The 18,686-nt window shown below is 36.9% G+C and overlaps 1 protein-coding gene across 2 annotated transcripts in view; it reads right to left on the bottom strand.

Moving 5' to 3' along the window:
* Positions 1–18,014, bottom strand: part of glra3 (glycine receptor, alpha 3) — a 57,791-nt gene extending 39,777 nt beyond the window's left edge. For both annotated transcript variants that reach the window (XM_088646246.1, XM_088646168.1), the window contains exon 1: positions 17,630–18,014. In XM_088646246.1, coding sequence (XP_088502372.1) covers positions 17,630–17,700 — 71 coding nt within the window. In that variant the 5' untranslated portion in view covers positions 17,701–18,014. The remainder of the gene's footprint in view (positions 1–17,629) is intronic.
* Between the last annotated feature and the right edge of the window lie 672 nt (positions 18,015–18,686).

The following is an 18,686-nucleotide window of genomic DNA, read 5'->3' as shown; positions in this document are numbered from 1 at the left end:
ACTGTATGTAAATTGGACACAGCTACAGCTACAGTACATGCATAGCTCCATTTGTTCAGAGGTTACTGCAAGTCTTTGTAATGACCCTGTGAATTTTAATGGTCTGTCTCTTTACACACACGTGTTTACGTGCGTATTTTATGAGTGACTGTGACTGCATTTTACAATGCATATGCCACTAATTTATAAATATTGCAGAAACAAGTCCAGGATTTTAGAAGAAAATAAAAAAAAAAACTACATCATAAAAATACAAACAGGAAACCAGGATATTCAAGGACAGCAAGCTACGTTTAACATATTGCTTTAACGGATTTAGCACAGGATCAATGTGTAAATATTTTTTGTACAAGTACACACTCTCTAAGACCCAAGTGAAATTATCGATTTCTTTCCAAAAAAGAAATGCTTTGGCTCAGATGCCTTCAACTAAGCCAACCTTTTGATCACCAACATGAAACTAATCTTTATCAATGCCAGCTAAGCTGTGAGCAGCCTTCACCTCATTGTGGCTCAGTGATATCAGTAAATCTTGCAGATTAACAGCTTAGGTTTCTGATGGTGATAATGAATACTGTAGGAATCAAATATATCTTCCTTTTCCTGGGATTTCAAATATGGGTGTGCTTGAAGGAAATAATGCTGAACTTAGACCTTTTAAAGTGCAATAACTTGTCATTTAAGAAATGGATACTTAATTCCTCATTTACAATACATGTACATAGGTACATTATACTTTACATTTATCACCTCCTCCAAATAATTATTATTAATGGTCATTTTAAAGTACTCTCCTGTGGTAGTATCTTAATATCTATTCCATATACAGAATGAATTTAGAATTGAACTTAAGTGTCGATCTTACCCTTCACTAGAAGAATATTTCAAGGAAAAGCTACTTTTTACATTAAAACTACTAGTTACCCATATACTGAAAGCTGTAGTACAGTGTAATCAAAAATCAGAAAGAAAGTACTGTATATCTTCTTAACATACAACTTCCATGTCTTTTCTTTTCTACAAAAGCTCTTTAAGAGAAAAATGTGTAATAGCATCGTGTGTATAAGCTTAGTAAAAATACTATTACATTTTCACCTGAATTTTACTTTTCTTATAAGATATCAGTAATATTTAAAGGTCTTTTATGGGTTTCACATCCAGCATACAGCATGTTTCCAGCTTTGGGTGCATTTAGTACTGATTATTTTTTCTTTTTTCCTTTTTTTCCCTTTACCCTCCTGTACCTTTATATTATGCCTTGGCCTTGGTTTTCTTAGAAGTCTGATTTTTTCTACCCAATGGTTCCCATAGTGTCTTATTACATTTAAAAGAAAACAGCACAGGTGCTGCACTGCAAAGTTGATTTTGCTGAAACTCAATGTCAAGCTTATGCTAAAGGATGGGTCTTTTATGAACAGAATTTATGTTAGATACTTATCTTCCCCTTTCATAATTTAAGGAAAATAATCCTGGAACGTGTGATGAACGAGTCATCACCCTCTCACAATGTACACTGTATGCCTTTCATAATACAATATAGGATGCAAGGAATGTTATTTATTGATTTGTACCTTTATATTATATATACAGTATACAGTAACTCTGTATACTTTTGTGAAGTGCATTTGTACCTCCTTTGTTTTGTACAAATGATATTACTGAATAAGAATTATATTGTTCTCTATACAGTAAGTATTCAATTTTTTTGTGAGGCCTTTCAGCAAGACACCCGATATTAATTAGGTCCCATAGACTGAAGACAGGTCCGGGGCTCCTCTGCATGTTGGCTCAAGCTTATGAACAGCAGAAGATCAGCCTGTTGGGTTGGTGAGATACTCAAATAATTAGTTTTTTTCTGCTTTGGCATCCATAATCAGAACTGGCATGAAAATTGCATTTGCAATGGAGTTAAACTTTTTATCCTCGGTTAGAGTGACATAGGTAATCAAAGAATAAACGTTTGTCAGCAATCTCATGGCAGCATTTATAATTTCTCAACATTTTGCCTGTTTTTTAAGCAAGTCTGAATAATCCACAGCTTTTTACAAGAGCCTTGCTGTAGCTTTCTGTATTGGTTGAGACAAGTGACAGATTTCCATCAGGCTTAGGTCTTTGCCTCAATTCCCTACTTCCCAGAAGGACTGGTAAGTCTTAAAAATGTGGTCTTAAGAACAATAATCTGATTTTTCTTTACTGTAGTATGTCTTTTTTTTACTGGATGGAAATTGTGAAAATGGCCTTCATATGGCGCTTCATATGCCTTACTGTCCGACTCAGTTAGAAGGTGTATTTGTCTCTGTTTCTATGTCCAGAAACACCAAGCTGTTTACAGAGCAGTCTTGGCTAAAATACTGTCTTCTTAGGGACCATTGGTTGAAAAACAAAAATAGTAATTTTACAGCACTGGCTACTTAGTGCTGTGTAGTATACCCATGTAGACCCAGGCTGCCAAGCTCTTGCATACATATTCATACCTTATTACTATTTATAATCAAATTCTCGTTTGAAAGACCAAGCCTATTTTTCAATGAATGAAATGAGATGTAAAAAAGGGAATGAGACCTACCATACAGTATGAGCTCTAGATTCCATTCCAACACATGGAGCATAGAGAAAGAGAACAACACTGGGTGAGGTGTGGGGCTATTCCAAAGAAAATTGAAAAATCAAAATATCATAATTAAGCAACTGTTTTACTCAAACAGCTCACAGAGAGAACTGTGTAACCATAGCACATTACAAATATAATAATCTCCATACAGTACTCATATACACTATTTGTAAAAATCATTGTACACATATACATGTACTGTATATATGCACAGTCTCAATGGTGCTAAACTGTGAAGTATCAGCTATTCGATACACAAAAACACAAGTATCCATGAGTCAATTTCCAACCACTTCATCCAGTTCAGGGTTGTGGGGGAGCCAGAGCCAGAGCAATCAACAGGCACAAGGCAGGGTGCACCCTGGATGAGATTTCAGCAAAACACTCACATCAGGGCAAATTCTTCCGGAAACCCACAAGAACACACGGAGAACATAAAACTTCCTGCAAAAAGCACCACCACAACTATGAACAATGAACTATTGAGCCACCGTGCCTCCCACTATAAAAATAAATATATATCAGAGGATATATAAATATCCCCTGATGCCCAGCAATATTTTAGCACTGTGTTATTATAACTGCATTTGTGAAGTATAATCTGCATTGCACTGCTGTGGAAGTAAACGAGTTGTATAACTTATGCACTGAGTACCGTAGCCACCTAGTGACATCTTATCTTGATTAAGCGGATGATACTACATGCTTTTTATAGTGTAATAATTCATTGTATAATAACTAAAGTCAAAATGCCAATAACCATCATAATCATAAGCTTCATCGTAACCTTTAGGCGTGCCTTTTGAGACCTGACACATAGTGACATGGACTGACTCTGGCATGTACAGTACATGCTAGACATTCCCTGTGGAAGCACCTAATAGGTTTTGCAACGACATGTTATGCCAGCACTGTTGTGGGAGGGGAAAAACAAAGAGTGGAGATGTTTTCATTTCTGAAATCGAATTAAAGTTTTAGACAAAGGTACTAAGAGTTTTAGAGGCAACACAAAGAGGTAAGCATTGGGTATTTTTATTGGGTATCTTCAAAATTATGAGATAATATGGCCATACAAATAATACCAAATAAAAAGCAATATACTGTATTATATCCAGAATTGAAATTGATATAGTAATTGCTAAAGTAAAATTGCTTTTACTTTAGCATAACTAGTAAGTTATTATTTAACTCAATGCATACATACTCTTCAGTACATGTCCACATGGATTACATGGGAGACACCCTGGATCGTTTCCAGTCAGCTTTGAGGGAAACTGTTTCTTTTACATACAGTATTGTTGAAAATTAGGCATTCCTAAAAAGGAATAGTACTGTACACAATCACACACGGTCGAAATCAAAACGTACAGGCAGCATAATTTCATGATGCATTTTATCCTTTGGCTCTTTTAACTATATTAAGTGAAAAAATATTTTGCTGTCATAGAGTGCAGAGAGCAAATGTTATTGTAAGTTAGGAATGCTGGTTGCTACACTGTCCTAGCAGAATATATTCTTTCCTGAATTATTTTGCATGCTTCTGAAATTTTTACACACTTAGTGACAATTTGGGATGGAAGTCAATGAAGATATACAGTAACATATCTACTATATTACATGAAATAAATCACAGCAAAAAAGTGGAGCAAGTTACTTTCTCTTCAGCGCAAAAGATAGACTCTCACGCACAGTAACAGTACAGTAAATCAATTCAACAACAAATAAAAAAATAGTTAAACTTACAGTATAGTGATTTGTGGCATTTTCATGTTTAGCCTATAAGAATTGGATACTACTTCACGAGCTTATGCCTTTAATTAGTTAGATCAACAAACCACATGAAAACCCAGTGGTTTTCTTGGTAGGTTTGTTGGCAATATAGTAATGCATTAAATTCCCAGTGCTGTTGACTTTATCAGGCATGAACTCTAAGCCTCTTTCAGAAAGCCTTCACCTGCACATAATGTTTCTGTAAGGGCTTTGAGCTGTAGCGAAAGATAATACTTCTATGGTTCACCCACCCTAAAGTAACCACTGATGATATCCTCTAGGGTAAACTCTTTTCTGAAATCCAACTAGCTTTCCTTTGATGGAGAGATATTTTTTTAACAAATGCTCCCTGTCACATAAGGAATCTACAATATGTAAAATTGATTACAATTGTAATCATCTTACAGTAGTCATAATATATACAGTATATCATAGTATTTGCACATATAAATGTTCCAAAGCTCCAAACCTGTAAACAAAAATTACACTGTGGCACAGCTTGTGCAAATAGCTATAAAAACTTCAAATATGCCAAATGTTTTTGAATTCTATAAAACTCAATTTTACCATTTAAAATGCAGCAGGACACACAAAAAAACTTGAACTAGAGTCTGTTGATGCTGCTATTAATTAATCTTGTAATTTATTACCAGTATAGAACAGTAAGAGATTACAAGTCAAATCACTGCAGTAGTGTTACAAAACAAGAGTGATCTTAATACAATTCAATTACTCTTGCTTAATCCAACAATCTGAATAGAATTACTGTCAATAATGTGAAGATTACTTTTTAAACATTACTTTCACCCTTAGATTCACTTCGTACTTGTACATCAGTGCTGAAAATCCTAACCATGCTTATATCATGGGAGAGTTAAAAAATCTTCTTTGGTGAAGAATATATAGTTTTCATTATTTACATCATAAAAGGTTAAGAAACATGGGAGATGCCTTAGATTGTTTCAACTCAATTTTGAGGGAAAATATTCCTTTAAATATTGTTGAAAACATATCTCTTATATACTGTACCTTCTAAAACACTAGGTGCCTTCTGTGATTTTCATGTCAGCCATGTGTTGGAAGAAAATGTCCCTGGACTTTACCCCCATGGCATGTTAATTTCCATCAGTTTATGTCAACCTCATCCATTTACATGGAGTTAAACTGATGCCCACCTGCACTAACAACAGGCTTTGAAATCAACGGGACATTTGAATTTTACTCAAATTGTATTATTGTACTGTACATACTCCTGAATCTGATTGTACATTTTGAGCTTCGTTTTACTGTGAATCGTTTTAATTAGACAGCACAGTGGTTTGTTTGTTTGTTAGTTGTTCTGCCTCCTAGCTTCTGGGTTTGAGGCATTTCTCGGTGGAGCTTGCATGATCTCCCCATGTTTGCATGCGTGATCGCCAGGTGTTGACGTGTTAGCCGGTTATTTCAGATTTTCCCCTTCTCCGGTTTAATGGTCTCTCATCCAAGCAGAGAGCGGCCATGTGCTCTTTTTCCTGCTTTGTGCTTTATGCTTCTGGAACAGGCTTTGTCGAGATCCTCATCAGCACAGCGGGCTTTCTGATAAAGGCTGGATGAATGTTTCAATTAGTACTAAAACTACCCTATCGGTCTCATACATCTGTGCAGGATAAGTAGCAGAAGAGATCTAAGATGATGCCCTCCTCCCCTAACTGCATTGTCACATTACTTTTGAATATGGCCATTTAGAAGTAATAAAACTATTAGCTTTTATTACTGCTCATTTGGCAGATGACACACCAGGATGGTAGGAAGATAATGCAGATCTACAGTGTGCATAAACTAGGCTGAGATGTGGGACTTTCCTTTTCACAAGCAATGTGCATGTGCATATTGTTTTAAAAACACCTTCAGGAAAAGGCATTGCCTGTTCAGGGCTCATGTTGCAATTATCAAAACTGTCCTGAAGACCCAGGTTTTATGATGAGGTGGAACCTGGACATAAAACTAAGAAAACAATGTGCAATACCGTTGCTATAAAGATGAGATGAGACCATTTCATTTCAAAATCAAAGTCTCTTATATGGGTGGGAGGAGGAGTGACAGGCAGTAATAACCCATGAATGCAGGCTTCATGTATGTACAGTAATAAGGAGGTGTCACCAAATCCTAATATCAACTATCATTTTTTATACTGTATTTGATTCTTGCATTTTAAATTAAATATATCTACATATTTATATATACCGTACACGATATTCAACATTTCTGTTTAATATCTAATATTTACACGCTTTAAATCGTGACTTTAAAAGTAATCATCTCAAAGCATTTTACAATACCTTAAAAGCTCATTACACAAAAAGAACCAAAGTTACAAAGCTAGCAAAACACAGCAGATAATGAAAATAAAAAATACACTTTTAATATGTAATGCTTAAACTTCACTTATATGTACTGTATTATCTGCTGTCTTGGGATACCATGGCAGCTTAGTCAAACTGTCACAAAAACAATTAATTAATGTTCTTAGCACATGTCGATCCAATACTGAAATCTATATGCACACTGCACCCATTATTGATGGATTCACAAACCTTTCTTTGAACTCCACTCTGCCCTAAGGAAAACCAACCTTCTGAACTGTACCTCCCCAGAGATTTATCTTTCAAAGCAATTTATTTCTTCTCCTTGCATGAGGTCCTTTAGCAGAGAGGTAAAGACTGGCCAACAACGAAGCAGAGAGCATGAGACTTTGACATAATGTGAAAGGCTTATTCACCAGAGTTATTTTGATTTTAGTTCTACGGCTTCAATTTAATCATATATCACCAAGGTAAACATGCTGGATATTTACAAGAGAAAGCGAGTGGGAACTCTTACCTAACCTTATTTAACTTTTATTTTAAATGTACTTTTCAAGGTATTTTCACTCCTATGATATAAAATTTAAGCTCTGGTAAAAACGTGACCTACTGTATTTGCCTTGATTGTTTTATTCCGACTCTGAATAAAAAAAATAAAGAAAATGAAACATGACCATGGTATCACAAAACCAGTACCTCCACTGGAATGGCAGCAATTGTAACAATAGCAAGAATGATTTATTATAATTTATTTCTGTTAAGTTAAATGCATGGAATCAAAATTTCAGTGTATAAAAGAACATTATTCACATTTTCAGAAAATTAAAAAATGTTTTGTGTTGTTTTGTTGTTTTAAATACTTTAACTATTTGAAGAACCTCAAAACATTTTTTTGAGAAAGCAAACTTAGGTCACATTCTCAATCGAGTTTACATACGCTCCTCATTCGATTCACACAGAATTCTTCATTAGAAAAAGTGTAATTCAAAAGATGAGAGTGGAGGAGTTATCATGGTCTATTCTGCCTAGTTCTCAGCTTAACACATGGACATTCCTATACAGCATCTCATAATCTGCCTGTACTGTATGTGCCCTGTGCTGACAAAGACAATAGCAGACACGGCTTTCACTTCTCCGACATATCTAGTATAGCTCAGAAAGTAGTCGAGGTTTCAAATTAAAGCACTGTGAAGTATATTTGTCTGCACTAATGTAAGAAAAAAAAGGATAGGAAAATAATAATAATAATAAAAATAATACCGGAGCTGTAGGAAAGCATACAGTTTATTTTTTTATTTCACTTTACTAGTTACTTTCTAAATCAAATAAGTCCTATATACTCTAATGGGAACCTGGTTCTGAGATATTTTGTGCTTGCATTTCCTTTGCTCTGCCTACCAACTTTTCCATATTTCACAAAAAAGCTCTGGCCTTAGGACATTACAGATGTGCCACAAGACGAGAAACAGCACAGGCATGGGTGGATTCATGGAATTGCCACTGTGTAAATATGCTGAAGAAAACCAGAAAACTCTAATATTGTAGTGTACAAAGCACCTGGCAGTGTATACTCTCACTAACGTGCCATTGTAAAAGACTGAAAAAGTAGAAGTAGACATCAGCAACAGAGACTGCCACCCCAGTTGTTGGACCAAGCCTAAAGATAATATTTACATTTTTAGACAGCTCTGACATTCAGAATACAAAACATTTTCACGTAATAATTTCATTAAAATGAATTCAGAGGAATTGGAGACAGATTTTTTTTTCTGAAATGTGAATAATGTTTACCGTAACCATCCCTTTTAAATGACAACACAACTAAGAGCTTACTGTGGTTATCTGTAATTCAGTGTGACTGTGAACATTTAAGGCTGAATCAAAAATCAACTGAATGATTTTCAGAGCAGCTTTCATTGTGTCCCCGAGCACTCCACAGAGGACTGTCCACAGCTCATCCATCACAGTGGAGTTTGATCAATGCAGCACAGTTACTCAGCAAGGAAAGCCAATATTTACAGAGGTAAAGGTTATTTTCAATATCAACTTGCCAATTCTAAAACCTTTGTTAGAGAGCAAAATTTATTCTCTCTCCAAAATGGTAAATATTTAAAGACTAAAATTGTTACTGTACATAGGGTAAAATGTAGGAAGGCAAAATGTTTTTTCTTCATTTAAACATACAGTAGCTGTTTTGCTACTAGATGGGCAATGTAGAGGGGTTTTACCTGCAGACAGAAAAATGGGAACAAGTTCTGCATTGGTGAAGTCTGCATTTGTCAACACCATCTCTTCCATTCTTGAAAGAAAAAGCTTATACGTCAGACTTGCGTATAATCAATGTTGCATAAAAATAGTAAACTGACAACAACATTAGACTTTGTAACGAATATTACTATTCAAATTATTTCTCATTATTCTAAGTATACATGCATTTTAATTTTTATTGGTAAATTACTGGAGGGTTTTATTTTCATATAGGAATGTATATGGTAATACTGAATAGACATACAGTAAATATTGCTTCAGTAATTTGAATGTTTGAAAAAATGAATATGTAAACATATTGTTTTAACTATTAAGAGAAACATGTACGTTAACTCACTACGTCTGTCAAGCAGAAGAAACAAAGTTGAGAGAAAGACTGTGTAATAATGTTTTTATGTTGATTTTGAGATTTCAGAAATGTTGGGTATTATTTATTTGTCAGGCATACACAAATCTGAAACTTTAATAAAAGGAGATACATCGGTGTGCCTGTTCTAATTTATGGTGTTCATCAGTAACTCTTTTGCATGCTTTTTCTATACTGTACGATCACTAAACTGCAGAAAGCAAATAGTTAAAATAGCTTATTTCTACAGAGCTCACAAGTCATAAATCTGTCATGCACTTCATCTGATATATGATTAAACCTATGGGATTGATCACTTTTGAATATTCATATTTTAACGTGTTTAAAGAAAGTCTTGTTTCTTGCCTCTGCCTGGATGGATATCCTTCAGTACGTTTCCATGTGCTTAGTCCTTTTCTTAGAAGTTGCCAATATGTATACAAGTAAAAAACTGCCTTTACAACAAAATCACATTCAATATGACAGCAAAATGCCCGTTCAATATGAATATGACAGCCTAAATGGCCAGAATCTGTGTGACGTCTTTTATGTCATTCATTGTTATATTTCTTTTCACATCTCCTTATTGTTATTAATGTACATTAATTCTATACGGTATATAAACTATATATACAGTATAATGCCTTCAGTGTTTTATTCCCCCTCTGTTAAAATAATACACTGTGATGGGTATTGCTTGCAGGTTTCTTGAATTTATACCAGCATGTTTGCTTTATGTACTTCATGTACATGTTTGGATACGGTTTACTGCACCATCAGGATCAGACTTGAATTTATCAACTACTCTGATATAGGGTATTACAGTGAAAAACAGCCTAGTTATCTCATTTTACCACAGCTTCGATTTACATACTAGATATTTACCACAAATTATAGTATGCATAGAATATAAATAAACCATACATGCATCAAAACATAAGAAAGGTTACAAACACCAGGCCATGTGCCTCATCTATCAGTTTCGTTACTCCCATCCATTGCAAATCTAAGTTACAACAGACAAAACTACGTAAAATCCAAAACAGACAAAACATTGCACCAGAGCCCTTGTCCACTTTATTCATTGAATTCCAGATCTTACTCAATCCCAAAGGTAGCATATTTACATTCTGTATAACTTCAACTCAATATCTGTTATTTATGTTTGGTAAGATCATATTTTATATAATTTCTATCTTGGTGTTTGTCAAAATACAAAAACTAATATTAGAATATTTTCAATAAGTTCTTTGTGTACCGAGTTTAATTACAGTTGCAGTGCCTTGCACGATTTTCTCCACCTGATCTGTTTTGTTGAGGGGTTGCTGGCACAAACTGCCTGCTGCGCATCACCCAGGTGGGAGCTGCACTTCAGTGATTGATGAAGTGGGTCCCCTCCTACGTGAGAAGCTCTTTAGAATCTTAGGAAAGAATTATAACAAATCAAAGCAATTATTTTTCTCTCTTTTTCGTGCAGCTGTAGAGTAACCAGTCGAGAAAGAAATGCCATCTTTATCACAGTAGGTCTATTTATGTGTGAAGCATGTTGCACTCTTGTCAATTGTTTTCTCAATCCATCCATCCATTTTCACTCCACTTTTCCTGGTGAGGGTCACAGTTGCAGTAGGCCGAGTAGATCAGCTCAGACTTCCCTGTCCCCAGCAACGGATTCCAGCTCCTCCTGGGGGATTCCCAGGCGTTCCCAAGACAGCCGAGAGATATAATCCCTCCAGCGTGTCCTGGGTCTGCCATGGGGTCTCCACCCAGTGGGACGTGCCCGGAGCAGCTCCAGCGGAAGCCGACCGGGGGGCATCCTAATGAGACGCCCAGACCACCTCAGCTGGCTCCTCTCGATCTGGAGGAGCAGCGACTCAGCTCCGAGGCTCTCCCAGATCGCCGAGCTCCTCACCCTGTCACGGAGAGTCAGCCCAGCGGCCCTGCGGAAAGACCTCATTCCTGCCGCTTGTATCCGCGATCTCGTTCTTTCGGTCACTACCCACAGCTCATGACCAGAGGTGAGGACAGGGACGCAGATCGACAGATAAACCGAGAGCTGCCCCGATCCGCTTGTCGATCTCACACTCCCCTCTTCCATCCCGAACAAGATCCCGAGATATCTAGACTCCTCCACTAATGGCAGCCGTCTACTGCCCCCCCCTCCCCCCCCACCTGGAGAGAGCAATCCGCTCCTTTCCGGGAGAGAACCATGACCTCATTCTTGGAGGTGCTGATTCTCATCCTAGCCGCTTCACACTCGGCAGCAGATCGCTCAAGTGCGCGCCGAAGGTCGCAGTGAGATGATGCCAAAAGGCAAACTTCATCTGCAAATAGCAGATGCCACCCTTAGTACCCCCAACCGGAAGCCCTCACACCCTCGGCTGCACCTTGATATCCTGTCCAAGAACACCACAAACAGGAGCGGTGGTAAGACGCAGCCCCGACGGAGTCCGAAGCCCACAGTAAACGAATTCGACTTCATGCCAAGAATTCGGACGCAGCTCTCACAGACAAAGAACGGTCCACAAAAAGACCCCCATGACAGTACAAACTAAGATCGAATGTACTGTACACTGCCCGGGACAGGGTTACCGGGACCTGCCCCTGGAACCAGACGTGAAGGGTGGGGTTCACCGGTGTGCGCCTCGTGGCCCGACAGGCCACATAACCCCGCCGGGCCCGGCCCAAAAAGGCAATGTGAGGCCATCTTGTGGGCTCACCACCTGCAAAACGAAGGGTGAGGGTTGCGTGCGATGCCAGTCTAGTGGCAGGCATAAGTGGAAAGGACCTAGATGGAATAGACCCTGGCAAAGGAGACAGGCGTTGTTTTCTTTATTAAATATATAATGATATTATATTATATATTCTATATACAGTATATAGTATCCCTTAACCCCAACTGCTCCAGGGGCGCCGTACAATGGCAGACCCTGCGCTCTGACCCCAAGCTTCTCTCCCTGTCTGTGTGTCTCATGGAGAGCAAGCTGGGGTATGCGAAAAGATAATTCCTAATGCAAGAAATTGTAAAGGGTTAATAAAGTAATGTTATTATATATACATATCGTCTATTTCTGTGTGGCTTTGGATCAGAAGTGGGATTTACAGGTACCTAAAATGTGAATGAAATAAGATATACATAAAGTACATCCTCCAACATTATAAAAACTAAAGGATTTTTCACATTCATGTACAGTAGAAGGTCTCTTACTGCCATCCTCTCACATACCACAGACTACACAATTCCAGCACATAAGGTATATTTAACCTTAGGAGTTGTTGTTGTCTTACAAAGTTAAGTCAGTTTTACATATAAAATATCAATTAATCTTGAGAACATGGTGAGTTGGTCACTGTGTATAACAGCCAATTCACACAAGACTTAAAAATCACAAAAAATGTATTTGATCAACAATGTTGAATGTAAGGGAAGCATGTTGGTGCAATGGTTAACATTGCTGCCTTGCAGCTCTGGGGTCCTGGGTTTAATTCTGGACATAGGGGTTTATCTGCATGTACTGTACTGTAGTTTGTATGCGCTCCATGTGTTCTCGTGCGTTTAATCCAGGGGCTCCAGTTTTTCCTACATGTCCAAAGACATGCTAGTAAGTTCATTAGCATCTGGGTAACTGGACTTATGTGAGTGTATGTGTCTGTGAATGTCTGTATCCTGTAATGGACTGGCGTCCTTGTCCAGGATGTATCCTGCCTTGCACCTGTTACTTGTTGGGATAAGCTTCCCTGAATTAGAAGACGCAGTTAGAAAATGGATGGATGCTGAATGTACAGTAAAAACAATTGATATTAGCTACTAAAGTAAATGTTTATAATATCTCTGCTGTTAATCTAATAAAACTACATTATGAATTATGTAAATTATGTTAATTGGGTGGAGAGGTGGCTCTGTGGCTAAGGATCTGCGCCTGTGACTGGAAGGTTGCCGGTTCAAATCCCGCGGCTCGCTGAGGAATCCTACTCCGTTGGGCCCCCGAGCAAGGCCCTTAACCCCAACTGCTCCAGGGGTGCCGTACAATGGCAGACCCTGTGCTCTGACCCCAAGCTTCTCTCCCTGTCTGTGTGTCTGTGTCTCCATGGAGAAAAGCTGGGGTATGCAAAAAGATGAATTCCTAATGCAAGAAATTGTATAGGGCTAATAAAGAAACATTATTAACATTACATTCTTATTATAGCTTCTCTCCCTGTCTGTGTCTGTGTCTCATGGAGAGCAAGCTGGGGTATGTGAAAAGACAAATTCCTAATGCAAGAAATTGTATATGGTTAATAAAGTGATCTGATCTTATCTTAGAAAGATTAGAGGAACAAGATTGTGCAAGTCTGGAGTGGGATTTACAGGTACCTAGCCCACTGGAATAACACCTTTACTCTTTATGAACAGCACCATGGGATCTTTGATGACAAGGTAGTCAGGTAATTCAGTTTAATTTCTCACCAAGGCAGAGCACCACCTACATAACTACAGTGTGTACTCAGTCACCATAGGGGTGCATTGTGTTTTCTAAATTCTGGCCCAAAGGGAAGAGTACCAACTACTGGGTTACCAACACCACTTGTGTAGCAGTAACGTGGTTTTCCTTAGAGATTTCCCATCCCATTAATGAGCAGACACAACCTTGCTTAGCTTCAGAGATCAGACAAAATCAAGCTACAGGGTAGGGATATTGCTGGTTTTTTTTTTCTTAGCTTAAAGCTTGATAATTCATCAATATAGGGGGGTTATACAACATGTTTATTAATGTACAGAACTTTCTTTTTTTAAAGCACTTAATTATATTATTACTACCACTACTAGGACTATTCAAATATTTATCGCTAATGTTGAGTCGCTATAGCAACTTAAGAAATAAAATGCTGCAAGAATAACTGACTGAAACTTAAAACAATACTGAAAATTGTCTGTTTTATTTAATTGTCCATCTTTAATTCTAAAAAATCAAAGAAAGGTAATCATCATCTAGAAAACTGAAACTGGAATCATCACTAGCTGTACCATATTGAATCCAGCCATTCAGTCCCTATACACTGGGATGTGTCAAAGAAAGACACATGGCAGGTACAGTACATGAAGAATCTAGAAAACTATGCTATGATACAGCAATTACTCATTTTGGAAAATTCTTATGCCAAAAAAGTTCAGTTTGCAACTTCAGTTGAAAAGCAAACAGACAAATCACAGTTTGAGGGCCTCTTTTATTTTATATAAATAATGAACTCTCTTGTGTTACAATCCATGTGTTCCAATTGTGTGGGTGTATGACCATTTAATTTTGTTAAAATATTGCTTTATTGATCCTGTATGCCATAACCCCACCACCACCACACACACAAAGTCATAGTACTAAGAGAAAATGATTATAAAATGAAAATCATTATAACCACAGCATTTGACCTGCAAAAATAAACTAATAGTCAAAGTCATTTACTAAATTGGCATAATTATACATTTACATGTTACAAGAGCCATTATTTTTTATATACTGTACAGTACTGTAGTATTCTATGAATCTCTTAACAAAGATAATATGAATATATAGCATCTCTCAAGCAAGATGGAAAACCAAAATTTGGGGGTTGTATTTGACACATGTACCACATCTGTAAACTTGATACTGTATATTTGATTGTGAAATATTCGCATTACTCAGATAACTCATGATAATTGACATGATGTTATAGAACATCTTGAACCCATTAACTGGAAAAACATTAAGTTTGCTTTCTTTGGATTAATATCAGGTACTAACAGAATAGTGTATGACTCAGTAATGCAATACATTTCTATCATGTTTACTTGTCTAGTTGTACACATCAGATGCAAGAAACCCTGTTTTCAAGTATATAGTGAGCGTATTCATTATGATGATTTATCACGTCGTAATAGTTTGTGGCATTTTCACTTCAAATTTGAAGGAGAATGAGCTAATTGACAGTTTTAACTATGTTTGTAAAAAAAAAGAAAAAAAAATTACTTAAAAATAAATGTCCACTCATGTTAACTTCAATATTTCCTCTCATGTACAGCATGAATGATTTTATTTGACTGCACTCGACTGCACATGCAAGATATATATATACATAGAAGACATACTATATGTTAGGACAATCCACTAATGAAATATTTCACTAGGAGTCATGTACAGTACTTGGACAAGTGGCAGAGAAAGAGAGCAGGATATTTTTGAGAGCTCAACAAGATTCTCAAAAGCCAAAATAAACTAGATAGAACTGAAATTCTATGAACAACAATTGATATTTCTGCTTCGGGAAAAGTAGAAACAGCAGAGGCTGCTGTTCAGCATTTAAAGATAAGAAACATGCTGTCAAAGCATCTAGATTCACAGCAGATGAATTCCTCAAACCAGACTAGTATACTTTAATTCTTAAGTGTATGTTTTTTCTTCTGCAAAATGCTTTAAGACTTCCCAGGGCTCTGTCTTAAAAATGTATGAAAGATTAAATTGTGGGCTATAGTTCCTTTAGAATTCTTAAGGTTAGTAACAGATCTTAACAGATATATCTCAGGAGCAGAAAAATGAACAAAATCACACATACAAAAAATATGTATGCTAATTATTATTCAAATGTCTATTTTATAAATAACGTACACACAAACGTGCTGTCATTTTGAATTATTATTGTCCACTACATTGTTCTTTTTCCATCTCCTTAATTCAAGCATTTGAATCATCAAAGGCATTAACTAAATCAACCCAATGAATCAGGAGTGAAACATGGAACAAAGGGCACAGGTGGAAATGATAGGAACTGAAGCAATTTGAAGCAGGAATTGAGAGCAGGAAGCAGTTTTTCTTTAACACCAAGGGTTGTAGGAGTCTGAAACAAGCTGCCCAGCCATGTTGCTAAAACAGACACCCCATGTTCTTTAGAGAAATGACTGGATAAGATCCATCAAGTAATCACCTTATAGCAAACAAAAAATGAATAAAACTGTGATCTTTCTTATTCTTATATTCTAGTCTAAGCAGTTTGGCTGTGGATGTGTGGGTTATACTCCTGTCATACAAATGAAGTGAGTGACTGGTGAATTTGGTAATGGAGCTTGAGCGGGGAAGAGGATGTACGAGCATAAGTTTAAACTTAATGTATGCTTTTTAAAGTAGAAAATTAGTGCTACATCTACAGTATGTTGTTCCCTTCTTTTTAAAGCTTTTAATGCCGCCGAATTAGAATATTCTCCGTCAATCAGATATTCTGTTCCTAACATAGCCTGGAAAATATCTGGATACTAAATGAGCAGTGAATATTTAATTTTGTTAAACACATTAAGAACACCTCCGTGTCATCCTTATACTAGTTGCTTTATACAGTACTATCACTGTTTAGTTAGAAGAACTGTAGTAGAAAGGAATACTTTCATTAAACAAGTAAAACTGTGTTGTTATTATTACAAAGTGCAACAGATATCAGGCGAAATGTTTCTCTAAATAGATTCCTTAGTGTCCTTGGGTGTTGCTGAAAAAGAAATCTTTATATAAAGGCATGTGTTAATTGACATATTGCGGTGAGCTGCACTGATATGTTAATTATACAGTGTGTCACCTGTTACATGCACCATTGTGCATTCGAAAATAGATTCAAAGACTTAACAATGCATCGGTGTCGTTAAAACACTATTTTCGGATTCCCTTTTAACAAGTACTACAGTCAACGTGATAGCATTACTGTATGAATGTACTAAGGTTACATTAAAAAAAAGGAAACACTAAGATGTAACCGCCAATGGTGACATTTATTATGACAAACAGAAATCTAAATATACTGTGTTTACAAGAAAATTATTTTAGACAGGTTAGACCCCACAGTCAGCAACCCTAAACACAAGGAAATGGCAAATAACTCGCTGTTAACCGTTTTCCATTTTAAGCTTTTGATTTTTCAAAATAATTCCAGCAAAGCCCTTTGATTGTTTTGCTCAGACTAATACTTTTTCACCAGTCAACGCCGGTTTTTGTGTACAGGCAGTGGTGCTGTCTGCAAACACAGATAATGCTTTCCACGTTTTCACTTTGGGTATTGTAGACCTTTAAAACGCGTCTGAAATGTAGCTGTTTTGCAAGGAACATGTACTATGGTTTAGCGGCAATGAACACAACCAATTAAAAAAAGCACATTTTGACGCGTATACCTAACGGAAAGGGAAAACGATATCAGGATAATCAGAAGTATGAACTAAAACTGAATGGTAAAATACCTTTTTGAATGAAAGCATTTCAGAAATTCCTGAACTGATTCTCATTCTGCCGTTGAGATCTTCCTTACCTCAGTAGAAAAGCTATTTCCCATGCGAAGAATCCCCAAACAGCCACAGACTGCAGCCTTTTTCGAGTCATCTCTGGACTTAATTTGTGTAGACATATAACCAGAACGGGGAAAAAAAAAAAAAAACTTGACTTCAGTACCCCGGACAGCGCCTACGCGTCTTTCGCCACAATCCAACAAGATGAGCACGCTTTGATAATGGAAAACAAAAAAGGATTACAAGTTGCTGGGTCCCACATGACCTCAAGAGTTACATTTTTTAAACCTATGTGTTAAGTAAGTGAATAACCTTAATAAAAAAAAAATACACCCGAAATGCAAGCAACAACGTACAAGCACGTTGCAGCGTGAGTGTTTCTTGACACTTAATTCAACATTCCGCGGAGTTGCCGAGATGTGGTATGCCCGCCCCTTTAAAGAGACTGAGTGACATAAAATTCCTCCACTCAGTAAGAAAACTCGGTACGTGAGCGACACACACACACACGAGCACATAAAATATCTAATTTACACATTTCAGACGAATGCAATGTAAACACGCGCGATCAGAAACACTGTTGGTATCTTTTGATTCTGTTTGCTGTACCGTGTGGACGGCGAATTAAAATGATCGTTTATGCCACCCTCTGTGAACAATGCATGCCTCAAAAAGTTAAAGCCCCGGTGTAGGACTATGCAATTGACTATGGTTTCTTCTTTCAATTTACAGTCCGTTTTGATTACTCTCAACGGTTACGCGATGCTCTAAACTGAGCTACTCTTCATTTGTCTTTGAATCTGACCGATCCTGTATTATGGATGCCAGAAGAAATCTTAAACCAAACGACAATAATTGTACTTTTACAACGTTGGTAATCACCTCAAAACATGTCTCTGACGATATTTATGTTTTCAGCAAACGTGTTCTGGAAAAAATCAATTTCATTCAGCATACATGTACAATTGGTAAGCATATGTACAGTATGTACCCACATACACATCTATAATGTGCATTTACATTTATAATTTACTATATTTTTATACTTGAAATACAGCCATTACATATGTACCCAATATT

This window comes from Lepisosteus platostomus, chromosome 1 (assembly GCF_059453375.1).
Source record: "Lepisosteus platostomus isolate fLepPlt1 chromosome 1, fLepPlt1.hap1, whole genome shotgun sequence".
In the NCBI taxonomy this organism is placed as follows: Eukaryota; Metazoa; Chordata; class Actinopteri; order Semionotiformes; family Lepisosteidae; genus Lepisosteus; species Lepisosteus platostomus.
This window is presented reverse-complemented; position numbering and strand designations above follow the sequence as displayed.